The sequence below is a fragment of the Physeter macrocephalus genome, chromosome 20 (assembly GCF_002837175.3).
Source record: "Physeter macrocephalus isolate SW-GA chromosome 20, ASM283717v5, whole genome shotgun sequence".
NCBI classification, from domain to species: domain Eukaryota; kingdom Metazoa; phylum Chordata; class Mammalia; order Artiodactyla; family Physeteridae; genus Physeter; species Physeter macrocephalus.
This window is the reverse complement of record NC_041233.1, coordinates 23,560,359-23,574,944: the sequence shown is the minus strand read 5'-3', so window position 1 is coordinate 23,574,944 and position 14,586 is coordinate 23,560,359. Positions and strand designations below refer to the sequence as shown.

General features: G+C 55.0%; 1 protein-coding gene across 1 annotated transcript in view; it reads right to left on the bottom strand.

Moving 5' to 3' along the window:
• Positions 1 to 14,586, bottom strand: part of CDH23 (cadherin related 23) — a 377,990-nt gene that overhangs the window by 43,569 nt on the left and 319,835 nt on the right. The window contains exons 34-37 of the mRNA XM_055081216.1: positions 10,731 to 10,880; positions 9,505 to 9,633; positions 8,458 to 8,586; positions 7,091 to 7,318 (exon numbers count right to left, since the gene is read on the bottom strand). Coding sequence (XP_054937191.1) covers positions 7,091 to 7,318; positions 8,458 to 8,586; positions 9,505 to 9,633; positions 10,731 to 10,880 — 636 coding nt within the window. The remainder of the gene's footprint in view (positions 1 to 7,090; positions 7,319 to 8,457; positions 8,587 to 9,504; positions 9,634 to 10,730; positions 10,881 to 14,586) is intronic.

The window sequence follows — 14,586 nt, the reverse complement described above, 5'->3', positions numbered from 1 at the left end:
CCCGCAGCAGAAAGACACCACACTTCCTCCCCAGCTTCCTCCTGCATGGCCTCGAGTTCTTCTCTGGACCATTACTAGTGAACAGTATCGCTTCGTGGTTTCCTGTTTTCAGTGAAATTTACTCTGGGCTCCAGGCTCCATCTTCATCCATGACAACACGCCCTGCCCCTAGCAACCCTAAAGGCACCCTCCCCGACGCTGTGGGGAGGGGCAGGGCACTAGGGTATCCCTCTGTGCTCGCCCCAGGGTGGTAGTGCCTCTGGAGATGCCAGCTCTGGTGGCCGGTTCCTACAGGCTCAGTGCCTGTGGGCTGGGGTGCATGGAACGGAATAGGGGAGCAAGAACATAGTGCCTGCCCCCAAGGGGGCTGGGAGGAGCCCTGGGGCCTTCTGGGCAGGGTGGGACTGAGGCAGGAAGCTCATGGATCATGGCACTGTCTGAGGCCGTGGGAGGGAAATTTGTGCTTTTAGGCACTAGGTCATTGTTAAGAGATGTATCAGAAATTCTGGGACCTGTAACCTATCTCCTGATGTTCACATTTAATAAAGATCTCCTGCCTTTATTTCCTTCAAGTGATAAGCTAAGGGAATGGAATTGACCCTCTCTGAAAACACACCGCAGAGGCCACTGGGTATGCTGCTGTTGGATCAGGCTGGCCCTGCCTGGGGGTCTGTGGTGATGGACTGGGGTAGGTGTGCAGGAACCCGGGGGCCACTTCTCGAAAGACCAGCCCTGGGGATACCCTGGCTCCCGCCTGGCCAGAGCTCCCTCCTACACGCGGCAGCCTGGCATAGAGGGGCTAATGCATCACCTTCTTCACGGAGTGCTCTGTGGTGGGGGAACTGGGAAGACGAGGTGGGCCTGGGGGTTGCAGAGGCCTTATTACTCTCCACCCCAGCTGGGTCTCTGCGGCCCTGCCTCCTGGAAGAGGCCTTCCTGGGTGACAGCTAGAGCTCTCCAGGGCTGGCCTAACCGTGCTGGGGGCTGGGCTAAGATTTGCTCAGGGAACTCAAAGGGAATAACAATGGCAGAAAGAGGAACTGGGGTTGGCAGCCAGGATGCTAGGTGCAAAGTCCTCTTGAGAAGCTGACACTCACAGCCCAGATGAGCATCTGTCCCAGCCCACAGAGAGCACTGACCATCTAGCCCCTTCACTGGGCATGCACTGTACCCGCTTTGCATGGTCACCTCTCCTGCATGGACGCTGTGTCTCCCTAACTATTCTATGAGTTCTATGTCAGGGATCCAATAACAGCCTGCCCTTTGGACCTGGTTGTAGAGCTGATGACTGAAACACAGCCACTGGGTGATGGGCTGAACCAGGAGGCCAGGGTTCTGTCCTCTGGACCACTCACAATCGGCAGGGCCACCTCTGACTTTCGGCTAGCTCGAGTTCCCAGCAGCTTCGTCTGGGCTCTCTCCTCAACAGCAATGATGCCCTGAGCTTTTGCAGGCCAACGCGCATGGGTTTCATTTTGTTCTGCAATTCTGATCTCTTGGTATGGCTTCCTGGAATATATGTTAAGAGGGATTCTGAAGTATCAATACAGCTTAATGAGAAAGTGCTGACATCTGCTAGCAATGCATGCCTTGGGCACAGGATAGGGAAGGGCAGTCTGTGCTCCATATCTTTGCCTCTTCTGTGATAATACTGTGCTTTCCAAAACACTTTACCAGGTGTTATTACTTCTTTGGTTCCTACTCCTCCCCACCCCTCCCCTGGAAAACCCTGGAAGGTTTTATTGTCCCATTTAATGCATAGGGAAACTGAGGTTCCAAAAGGTTTGTGTCTTGTCACAGTTGAATGTGGAACTGGGACTGAAGCCTGGGTCTCCTGCTTCCCAGGCCTGTGCTCCTTCCTCTGCACTGAAGCAAGTGGCGTTACAGGCCAGGACTTGGACTTGCTCACAGTACATGCCGGGCCCTGGGGGATGAAACTGTGCCCACAAGCTCGTGGCTCTACTCCTTCCACATCAGTATTTTCACTCCCCCCCTTCCTGCCTGGCAGCCCTGAAACCACAGGACTCCTGGTGGGCATGGCGGCCCATGCACCCCACTTGCTTGCAGGAGGGGAATGGGGAAGGGAGAAACACATCTACCTGCAGAGCCCCAGGGTCTCTTGGAGGAACCGAGCCAGTTGCATGTGTAGCATTTGAGCAGCTGCAGAACACTCTCAAGAAGCAGGGCTAGGGGAAGGGTCTGAATTTAATCATGCTGGGCCAGAGAAGGCCGACTTACTTGGTGTGCAGCACAGGGAAGGGGCCGGGCTGGGGTTTCCTGAGCTTGAGCCAGGGGAAGCAGGCTTCACAAACAGCAGCAGGGTCCAAGTTTAATAAACAGAGGAGCCTCAGCTCTAAAAATATGAGGTGAGTTGCCAAGAGCAGCATCCCCTGCTCACAGACTTTCATGGGGCTGTTGCTGGCGACTCTTGTACCAGAAGCGGGTGGTGGGAGATTTTCTGTCTTTCTGCCTGGACAGGTGTCTTCTGCAGGCCCCCACCAGCCTGAGAAGCCAGGGCTGGTTATCTGGGATTGCTAACCTCTGGCTGTGATTCGCACGGCAGGGAGGGCCCCCCTCAGGAACCTCCGTCTCCCCATCCCCCTGCCAAGGTACCTCTGTGCCTGGGGCTCAGCTCCTGACCTCCCAGTTGCCTTCCGTCCTTCCTCCCTGGGCCCAGCCCTTCCTCTTGCAGGGGTCTCCTGACGGCCACTTGGACTCCTCCCCCAAGCCTGCCCTCCCTGTCTGTGGCCTGGAGCGAGGCAGAGGGCCGAGGCTGTACTACGACTTCCCCTACTGGGTGCACACCATTGTGTGACAGGCCTGGGCTGGCCCGGATGCCCCTTGCAGCACAGCTGTCCTGAGCTCTGGGTGATACGGGGCTGAGAGCTGGGTGGGGATGGCCTGGGCTACTTGCAGGAATGTTCTGCTCTCAGGAAACTGTGGGGGAGGGGACCCTAGGGAGAAAAGAAGAGATGGGAGGCCTCGGATATAGGATTTCTCTTGGTTTTAGGGAGACTTTGTAGCCGAATCCCACCCCCTCCCTGCTTAGAAAGCCTCATCCTTTAAGACATGGATGCAAATGCCTTGTCCAGAACCTTCCCTGGCTCCTGGCTCTGACCTCCTAGCATTCTATCACATCCTAGAGTGTCAACTCACTGTTATGTGTCCATTTTCCCCACTAACTGTAGGCTCCTTGAGGGCAGAGCTGTGTCCAATTCATTTCTGACTTCCTGGCCTCTAGCACAGGGCTGGCACATACTTGGTGTTGAATGAATGAATGAAAGAATGAATGAATGAATAACTCTCACTTGCCCTTGTCCAACAGGAAGGCTGGTCCTGTGCCAGTGAGGGCTTGCTTGCTTGAACCAGGCAGGTACTTGTAGGTGGGAACAAGAGGACGGCGTGTGGGTCTGCTGGGCGCCTCCGGACAGATGGATGCACCCCTATTAAACCACGGTGACCTTTCTTGGAACCTCGAGATGGCTGGTCTGGGGCTTCTCAGGGCTCTGGCTGGTCTAGAAGACGCTGGAGTGATCCTACTTCCTCAACACTCAGCCAGTGAAATCTGCCCAATAGCAGACAAGGTCCCTCCTCTGGTCACCTCTGGCTTGGGGGCACTCATGACCCCAGGGGGTTCACTGCCCAAAAGTAACAGCCTGGTCGGTGGCAGCAAACCTTCAAGGGTCCAGCACTCCTCGGAGACAAATGCCAATCATGGAGGGGCATTGGCTGGAGGGGCACTGGCTGTACGGCCCTGGCTTAGCTGGGCCAGGAGGGAGTGGAGGGGGCACTTGGGAAAGTATTGGGACTGGCCCCCCGGGGCCTGCCCCAGACAGAATGTGATGGGGAGGATATGTAGATACAGAGCCCTGCTCTGGGCTCTGAATGCTGCCATGGGTCCAGACTACCTGCAGCTCCCTGGACCCACCCCGGATTATCGCCTGCTCTTAGGCCTTTGTTCAGGTTGATGCCCAGTTCCAGAATATGCTTTCCCCCTTTGCTGTGCTAACTGTGACTGACTGACAAGACAGCCCAGGTGTCACCTGCCCCGGGAAGCCTTCCCCCAGGCCTTCTCAGTGCCCCATCTGCACCTTGGCCCTGCACAGGGATGTCCTCATCACCTCCCTTACTCAGCTGCACTTCATGGTGGCAGGACCTGCATTGCCTTCATCTCTGTATCTCTGGGGCCTGGCACATAGAGGGTATTCAGGGAACACTGGCTGAATGAATAAATGAACAACTGAACAAATATGGTCCAGTGCTAAGTTCTCAACAATGCCCCTGTGGTCCCTGTAGTTCTTCACTGTGGTGTCGTCAACAAAAGTCAAATCAAAGTGATCTTTTCCCATCATGAGGAAGCGGAAAAAAAATGGAAAGAATGGATACTTTTTGACTTAAAAGTTTTCTCCTTTAAATGTTTTTCCAGCTGGTACCTGATGCTGTTTGTCTGTATTATTATAGTACAGCCCAGGAACCATATACACCCATATACATATACCCCATTCCTGATCTTGGTCATCCTGAAGTTGTTTTCTTGGAGCAGAGTTGGTGATGACCAAGATGAGGAAGGCAGACAAAGGGAGACTGCATTTCTCACCACCCAACTTCCCACACTCTTACCAGGGGGCTGGAACAGGCCAAGACCTGCTTCAAGGAGGGCCAGAATGTCAGGGGACCGCGTGTGAGAAGGCAGTGCTCACAGGTCTCCAGCAGGCTAGGGTGGATCTCTAAGGAGAGTTTGGTCAACAGATGAAACTTCTGGCCATGGGGACTAGTCCCAAGTTCTGCAGGGACTGCTTGGGGAGTGGCCCACCATTCGGGGTGGCTAAAGGTGGCTAGGGTGACTTCACATTTCTCTAATTCTCATTTCTTCTGGGGACCAAAAGGAAACCAAATGTTGCCTCCCGAACTCAGGGTCTTAGAATATTATGGGTCTCACCATCTGCCTCCCTAGAAAACTCTAGGACTATGGGTTATAGAGAAGGGTGGGGAGTGGGGGTAAGAGTGGTGTGTTCACTGGCCTAGGTCAGGATGAAAAAGAGCAGCATGGCAGATACTATGAGTTGCCCACCTCTTCTTCACTAACAGAGCCCTGCTTTTATTTGAGGCAGTGTTATACATGGCCCCCAAGTAATTAGCCAAAGGGCAGAAGTGGCTTGCATAGCTTTTTTTTTTTTTTTTTTTTGCCATTTCCTGCCTTGAACTCTGACATGATAGCTGGAGCTATAGCAGCCACCTTGCAACCATGAAGGAAAAGCCAAGAAACATTAGCTCTGACATCACTGAGCATGAAATCAACGTTTGTAATTCTCTTTGGAATTGTTGTTATGTGAGAAAAATGCATTCTCACTCATTTACGAATCCATAGTTAAGTTTCTGTTACTTGTAGTCAAACACATCTGTAAATGCTCTTGGAGAAATGACCAAGAAGATGATTCACTCTGAAGCTAGGTGCAGGTAGGGAGGGGTTAAGTCAAAACTGAGTCCCTCCATGTCACCACAATAAATGATACCCCTACCTGTCCTCCTCTCAGTTAGTTACATGTGCCCTGTAAATGTGACTCCGTTTGGCCCACTGGGTATGATTGGCTGATGTGATTAGTATTATCCTGGGCTTTTCAGAATGTGGTTTCCTGGGTTTGACCCAATTCCACCATCCTCCCCGGAGTCACTCCAGATAAAAAGCCCCGCCCAGGCCTGCTCTGATCCCACAGTCCACAGTGCCATTGCCAAAGGAGAGGGGTCCAACAGAGTCACCTTTTGTGGGTAGAAGGATAGAGGTGAGGCCTCATTTACAATCAGGGTCCCTAGGGTAGACACATTATACAAATGTCCCCAATCCTTACACCTCCCTGTATCTATACTCTTTGCAATGTCATTTTGCAGTTCATTCCTTCAAAAGAGAGAGTTTATTTCCCCATATTTTGAACCTGGGCTGGCCTTGTGACTTGCTTTGGCAAACAGAATGTGGCAGAAATAACCCTGTTCCAGTTCCAAGCCTGGCCCTTGAGAGGTCTTGCATGTTTCTGCTCTTTTCCCCGGACCTTTTCTGGCTCCATGAGAACCAGCACTGACCAGCCTTCTGAAAGGGGAGAGACAGGTGGCCCAGTTGCCCTGTTATCCCAACTGATGGGCAGCCAACCCCCAAAAGAGCAGCCATCCAACCGACACACAGCTGCCCATGCACACATGTGGGAGCCCAGCTGACAGCAGAAGAACCACCCAGCTAAGCCAGGTCTCAACTGCCAGCTTGCAGAACTGGAGCTAAGTCAATGGTTGTTTTATGCCTCTCTGTTTGGTTTATAATGCAGGGTTACTGTGGTGATAGATAGCTGACACACTCCTCCTCCTCGTGGTTTACCAAGTGCTGCCACAGACAGGTGCTAATTCAATTCCCCAAACACCACCTATGAAGGAGATATTCTCTCTCTTTTACAGATGACAAAACCAGTATTCAGAGAGGTTCTGACTTGCTCACAATCATGAAGCCAGCTTAACAGAAGACATCGTCATCCTCCAGCCCATCACCCCACACAGCGGCGTCACCATCCAGCCCTGCAGGCCCCGCCTCCTTCTGCAACTTTGTGGACTTTGCACATTGCCTTGGGCAGTGACCCCACCCATTCACGCATCAGACGGGACCATGGACATCAGCCCTTTCCGACCCTGATGCGTTGCCACAGCGTGTCACACCAACGTGATGCAGGGGAAGAGGCCAGAGGGCACCTTTTCCCATTTGGCACAGAGGCCCCACAGGTACACGGCACAGGTTGGCAGGCGGAGTGGGGGCTGGCCAGGCCCTGAGGTTCAGGCTCGATCTGTACCATCCCATAGAGCTGCACTGGGCAAGCAAACACGGCTAAACAGAGGCTGAGTGGCTGCAGAGGTGGGTGAACCGACACCCTAGCTTGGCACACACTGGCCCTCCATAAATACTCGTAGGCTGATGGACTCAAGGCGCGATAAAGGAGCTGTGGAGGACTCATCGGCGCGTGGCATTCCACTCCCACCCATCTCGTCCCTATCACACAGAAGGTGGAGCTGCCCCTCCCCCACCCTTCTCTCCCCGAGGCCACCCCCCATCACTCACCGACAGGGTAGGGGTGCCCTCGTCCTCCACGGTGACCACCAGGTGGTAGAAGCTCTGGCGCTCACGGTCGGGTGGTGCAGGCCGCGTGGCAATCTCGCCACTGATGCGGTCCATGCGGAAGGTCATGTCCTCGTTGCCCCCAGTGATGTAGTAGGACAGGATGCTGTTGATCCCGATGTCACGGTCAGTGGCTCTCACCTGGACCACAGCGGTACCCCCGCCCACATTCTGGGGGGAGAGCAGGAAAGCGGTCATTCCGGATTCAAGACCTTTGGGGCAAAGTCCAGCTCCTGTTCCTGAGAGCCCAAGGGCTGCACCTGGACCTCTAGAAAGCTCCGCTCTGACCACCCTGGGGCAACGATGAGGAAGATAAAGATGATGGTGACGAACATTCTGTGGGTATCTACTACATGCCGGGGGGCCTGAGTTAACTCATCAAATCCTCTCTATAATGCTACAGATTAGGTCAACCCCATTTACAGATGAGAAAACTGAGGTGCCAGGAAGGAATGTGTGCAAATCACACAGCCAGTCAGTGGGAGAGCCAGGGTCTGAACTGAGGGAGGCCTTCATGAACGTCCAACCGGGCATGAGATCCAGCAGTGCCTGGGCAAAAATTCTCCTGACGTGACTCAATTTAATTATTGAGTAATAAATGAGCTGTTTTTACAGATATTGGAAACAAACTTACGGTTGCCAAAGGGGAAATGTGGGGGGAAAGGATAAATCAGGAACTTGGGATTAACATGTACACACTACTATATATAAGCTAGATAATCAACAAGGACCTACTGTATAGCACAGGTTATCAATATTCTATGATAACCTATATAAGAAACTGAAAAAGAATGAATACATGTGTAACTGAATCACTTCGCTGTACACCTGAAACTAACATTGTAAATCAACTATACTCCAATAACATTTTTAAAAAATGAGCTGTTTTATTTAAAAGCAGCTCTCCCAGGGTAAACCTCAGTTTCCTGTTGATGGTGAAAGGCCACTTTCTTCTTCCCCTCTCCTTTCCATCCAAACCACAAAAAGTCACCACATTCCAGTACCTGGCCTAGGTGTTAGGGATAGAATCATGAATGAGTAAGCCACGTCCCCATCCCTGTGATCTGAGAAACTATGGGTCAGGCAGATATTTATGCGTTCTTTTTTTTTTCTTTTGGCCACACCACGTGGGATCTTAGTTCCCCGACCCGGGATTGAACCTGCGCCCCCTGCAGTGGAAGCATGGCGTCTTAACCACTGGACCGCCAGGGAAGTCCCCAGGCAGATATTTAAACAGGTGCTTCACGGTCGGCTCACACACACTGTCCACTCCAGACATCCAGCTATATGGCCACCAGAGCCACCCTCACCTCGTTGACGCTGACATTGTACCCAAAGGGGCTCTCGATCACCGGGGGGTTGTCATTGACATCCAGGATGGTCACCTGCAGGATGTGGTCCTTCTTCCGTGGAGGGGTGCCACGGTCGGATGCCACAACCTGCGAGGAGGGGAATGACTGGAGTCAGGGCTAAAAGGATCAGGAATATGGAGTCCAAATGGGCTGTCTGCTCAGTGGTGGGGGCGGGGACTGAGAGGCCAGAGAGACTTGCTGGCCCATCCCTGCCCCCTACCCCTTGGAGTCTCCCCAAGGCTTTCACCTTCTGCCCCAGGCTGCAAACAATCGTTGCCCAATACTTGTCTGTTTGGTAACCGTCCTTTGCAATCTGACTCCGATGTGCACGGTCTTTACCTCCCCATCCTGCCCCTGACTGTGACCCTGGGCCTGCAACCAGACCCAGGGCTCGTGCCTTTAGCTTCAAGGCCTCTGTTCCATGCGCTCAGACCTGGTCTCTGGCAGATAGAGGAAGAGTCTCAAATAATCTTTTTGGCAATGAGCTGGAGTCCTAACCGTAGCCTGAGCCTGTCCCTAGGAGCCCTGATGTTTCCTGGAGGCCTGTAGAAAGTGTTCTAGAGCTCAGACCCCTGCAGAAGCATGGCCCTGGGGTCCCTAGAGACCCCTCAGGAAACATGGTAGCCTCAGCAATAGTGGTGGCCTTCCTTATTCCTCACCTCAGCAGAGGAAGCCAGGCTTTTCTGCCCATTGCACAAGAGGGGAAACTGAGGCCCAGCCAGAGTAAACAACTTGCCCAAGGTCACACCGTGTCTGTGGAGGAGTCGGCTCTATCATCTGCCAGGCTTTCTCTCCTGGCTCTGGCAGCAGGCACAGACACCTCGGCTGTTTCCTGCTCTGGGTCCAGAAACCCCTTCCAGGATGCCCTTTCCAGGTCAGCCTCACTCACGCTCTTGGTCCTAAGGGGTGCTGCCTGCCCACGGCACTTGGTGACAGCAGGAAGCTGACAGCCAGGGCGTGCTGATGGGCTGAGCTCTCTTGGGATGGAAGGCAGTTGGTGCTCACCTTGAGGATGTAGTGGTCCAGCTCTTCTCTGTCCAGGGGTCTGGCCACAAACACTTCGCCAATGGAGTCGTTGGTGGTGATGATCTCAAAGGCCCCGGCAATGTTGCCAGAGGCCAGGGAGAAGATCACCTGCAAGGGAAGAGAGAGGATGAGGGGCGAGGGGTGAAGAAGCGGGGAGGACAAGCAGCTGGCCAGGCCAAGGGGCACTCTCCCGCCCACCTGAGCCTGTTGCTCAGCCTGGAAGATTGAGAAGAATGTGTTTTATTCAAAGTGGTTATATCCTTCAAAATGGGGGTGGCAGGTCCACAGAGCGGGTGCAGGGCCTATGACGGGCTAGGGGTGGGGGGGAAGCAAGCATACTGGCCTGGTGCCAGGTGCGAGTCCCACCACATGAGACTTCCCAGGGCGGGGGAGCACTGAGCCCCCCTGCGAGGAGCAGGCACAGCCCTGGTGTCACATGGGCTCTGTTGGGCTCTCACAGCAACCCTGTCAAAGGGAGCTGTTCTCTTCAGCTCAGAGAGGAGGCTCAGGAACAAGAAGTCACTGGCAAGGTCACACAGCTTGCAAGTGCCCAAGAGAACAAGGATTGGAACCCACAGGCTTCCAACTCCAGAGCCAGCATCTCCTGGCCCCCTAGAGGTGTGCAAGCATTTAAAAACCACTGGAAACCTCCTGAAACACACCTCAATTTGTAGGACAGATCAAAGTGGTGTGAACACTGGTGTGCTCTGTCACCCCTCTTCCTTGTGCTTGGGGGGGTGCCCAAACCTGCAGTGGTGGGGAGCACTTCTTGCCAGGGGACAGGGAGGGGGACCTGAGAAGCAGGAGGAGGAGGAGTGTGATGTCTTGGGGCCCCGGGTCGTCGTGGGGAGGGCTGGCACACAGCGGTGAGACGCTGTGTGGTTTGTGGATGCGGTGACCAAGGAGTCACTGGGGAAATCAAACCCCCTCTGTGTTCAGCTTGCCGCGGGGACTGAGCCGTGGTCAGCCTTGGGCCTCGTGTTCCTCGGACGCAGGCAGGGCTGACAGCTTGCACAGCTCTGTCTCCTTCCCTGGACCATGGACTGCGGTGAGGGCAGGGCGGACCTGCTCAGGGCCCGGCAGAGCCTGTGGATGACCCTGCTTCCTGCTCAGGGAGGGGATGGCTTTGGCAGTCCCCTCTGGCTGAGGGGCTGTGGGAGCCCCTACTGACAGGGCAGATCTGGACTATTTCACTCGGTGCCCACCTGCCCGTTGCTGCCGGCGTCGGGGTCCCAGGCCTTGACAATGGCCACGCGCTGGCCCACGGGGCAGTCCTCGAGCACACTGACGGCCGAGTCGGACGTGAAGTCGAACCGGGGGCTGTTGTCATTCTCATCCAGCACAGTGATGTAGACCTGGGTGTGAACGTGGCCAGAGACCTCCCACCTTCTTCCCCTCCCTGACCCCAAACACAGGGTCCCATCGTGGGCCCAGTGGGGACCGGACCTCCAATCAGTTCCAGAAGGTCAGCAAGCTTTCAGAGCCCGCCTAGGCCAACCCTGACATTACACAGAGGCCCTGAACGCATTTCTTCTGAAAGTCTGGTGGGGGAGGACTGCACACACTCAAATGCTGGGGCCTGGCGGGGGGGACTCAGAGGTGGTGGGGCCTTGGAGAACCGGAAGGCATGGGCTCTGGCTAAAGGAAACGGAGGCTACTCGGCTCCAGATCCGTGAGGGTGTGTCAGCCTGGCACTGGCAGAGCTTCCTGTTTTTCAAAAGGAACTAGGAATCCAGATTTTTATGTGGAGTTAGGTGGTGATAGTAAAAAAAAAAATTTTTTTTGTGCGGGCCAGCTAAAACACATCTGGCAACCAGATATTGCCCAAAGGCCTCTTCACTTGCACCTTTAGATGAGAGGGAAGGAAACAGGGCTCAGGAGCAGGAGAGGGGGCACAAGGTGGCTTGGTGGTCCCAGTGGGGAGAGGGCAGATGGGGAAGAGAGGGGAATTTCCAACTACCAGATAAAAACAGGGAACATGCAAGTTGCACGCAAAGAGCACATTGTTTTGTGTCTGCAGCTCAGGCTTCTCCCATAGGGTTTGAATAGCAAGCCTGGAGAGAAGGCCTGGCTGGGGGTGTAGCTTCCAGCCCATGGATGGCCATGGGCCACGCAGCCAGAGTCGTAGGTACCCCTCGGGTTCACTGATGAGGGGATTGCAGTGTGGGGGGAGGGGAGGAGGCTCAGGTTCTAGCAATCCCAAGCCAGGCCTTCTCCCACCACCCTGCTCCAGGCCAGATCCCACCCTCTCCTTTCGCAGGCCTGCGGCTCTGGGGCTCCCAGGCCTACCTGCCTCCTGGTGTGCACAGGACTCCATGGGGAGCCTGTGGAACCTCACCACGATTCAGAGAAGATTCCACTTCATCCTCCCTCCTTCCTAATCAGGACTATCCCCATCTCAGTTCTAGCCACGCTTCCATATTTCAGGCAGCTGTCAGAACTGTAGGCGACAAACCCAGGCTTCACAGCAGGACCAACTTCACCACTTACTAGCTATGTGATTTGGCAAAAAGTAATTCAACCTCTCTGATTTTCCATTTCCTCAGATGAAAGTAGGAACGAGAACACCTACAGAATCAGGATGCTGGAAGGAATAAATGTGGTCCTTGTCCTGCTTCTGGCCTGGCAGACAGGCAGGATCTCACCTGCCAAGACGCTGCCCACCCATCATAAATTTTGGTCAGGGAGTTCTGTGGAGTCCCGGAGCCCCAGTCTGCTCACCCGTGAAATGGGCATAATAATGTCTACCACCCTGTTCTCAGGGAGAAAACAAACAAGCCCCGCGCAATCTGATCCCCCCCAAACTCTCTCACTCTGGTCAAGGCCTTGTTGGGACTCCGCATGCTTCCTCCCACCACAGGGCCTCTGCACCTGCTGTTCCCTCTGCCTGAAATGCTCTTCCTTCTCTACTCTGTAAACTCCTATGCTTTCTGAGGAGCTCAGCTTGAGTCACTTCCTCCGGGAAGCCCTCCTTGATTTCCCCGACATCTTGTCATCCACTCTCTCGTGGCATATATTTATTGGTGTGGTCATTTGATCAGTGTCTTTCCCCTACTCTATCTTATGCCTGTGAAGGCAGAAGCCACATCTGATTTTGGCTTCCCATTGCATGTACCCTGAGCCCAACCCAGAGCCTGGCACACAGTAGGTGCTCCCTCCACGTTTGCTACTCTGATGAGGTGCTCCCAGCAGTGGGGAGTCTGCATCAGTGAGTGAGTTAGGAAGGCAGGTACCAAGATCTATGGGAATGAGCTATGAGCCTGTGTCCCCACCCATGGTCTCAGGGCCCAAATCTCCCTCCCCGATCCCTCAAAAGCCCGGGGGTGTTACTCAGAGCTCCTAAGGCTCTGAGTAACCCCCCAGCCACCCCCGCCCAGCCTGCCCCTTCTGCTGCCTCCCCACCCCTCTCAGGGCCACGGGGGCTGCTGGGGCTGAGGAGGAGTCAGGTGTAGGTGAGCTGTGGTTTGGGGGTTCCGGCCTCGCAGAGGAAATGGTGGTGCCTTTAAAAGGCCCCTCTGCTTGCCTCCACCCTGGTGCCTCCAACAAGTTTGGGACTGACAGGGCTGGTGTATCTGGGGCAGTGGCCCCTGGGAGCCTCTGAGAGGAAGCCAGGGCAGAACAAAGGGGGGTGGGTCCTGCTTCCTGGAAGAGGGTGAAGGGACTGTGGCAATACGGGGGCCCGTGGAGGAGTGCGTGTTCTGAAACGCCCTCGCCAGCCCCAGCACAGGAAGTGGCTGCCTGGTCCACGAGGGGCTTCGGCAGCCTCGGGAGGGACAGCCCCACTGCTCACCAGGCTCTACTTGGCCTCAACCCCGCTGACTCCGCACAACAGGGGAGAGGGGAGACTGGGCCCATTTTATGGATGAGAATGCTGAGGCTTGTGAGAGGGCTCCATTTAACCCCTCTGAGTCTTAGATCCTCTGGTGGGGAAGACCAGGAGCCTCGCCACGAGCTGTGGGACACAGGGCACCTGCCCACCATCTGCCACCTGAGGGCTCTGCTCACTGGCTGCCCTCAGGGACCTGGGGAGTCGAGGGGAGCTGTGTGGGCTCACTGCTGCTCGTCGCCTCACTCACCCCAGGCTCGGCCCGTGGATGGAGGGGCCTTTTGGGTACAGCCAAGCCACCACCAGGGCCACTGGAGCCGGCACCTTGAGGGAGCCATGGGGCACAGGATGCCAAGCAGCTGCATTTGGCTCTTAGCCTGGACACCGGGTTGGTCTATCCCTTTAGGCTAAGGTGAAAAAGACTCAGCAGGGGTGAAAACGTGGCTGTAACCAAGGCTGATGATGAGCTGGACACCCATGTGGTCTACAGATGGCCTCAGACCAGTCTGGCTGGGGCCCAAGCCGAATTGATTGTTAAATGTTCTCATTATTCATGCAGGATTCCACCCCATGACCCGCCCCTGGGGCCCACCTTCATATCCACCCCTAGCCTGAGGTCACCACTTCTCTACCCTTCTAGGAATCTTGTCTGCACCTCTGGCCTCAGCAGTCACCCTCCCCGAAGTTCACAAGGTCTCTGTGCCTTTACTTAGAGCCCTCAAGGGCAGTGGCTCACACCATAGGCCCACTGCTGCCCTTGCCCAGCACTCCCCTGGCCCTGGTGCCCCACTTCACACGACTGCTGTAACATACTCCTTACACTGACCCCGAGAGAGGGAAGGGGTCTCCCTTACAGACCCCGCTCCCATCACCCCTCCTGGTTTACAAAGGCTTCCTGTCTGCCATCTCCATCACATCCTCTGAGGAAGGCAGGGCAGTTGGTATGATACCCACTTTAGACCCGAGGAAAGGAAGCACAGAGAGGTTGAGCAATTAGCCTTTTGTCACACAGCCGCTGAGGAGTAGAGCTGGGATGAGGCCTCAGAGTTCCCTCCATCGTGTGTTCCACATACTCCTTGTTAGTGCAATGCCCACCCCAGGACCCACTGGGCGGGGGGGGCTTGACAGGACAAGGAGGGCAGAGGGGACAGAGCTGGATGTGGAGTTCGTGCTCGGGAGGGGCCTGGGCTCAGGTGTGAGAGTGGATGGGCGGGGGAGTTTGGGAGGGGTCTGAG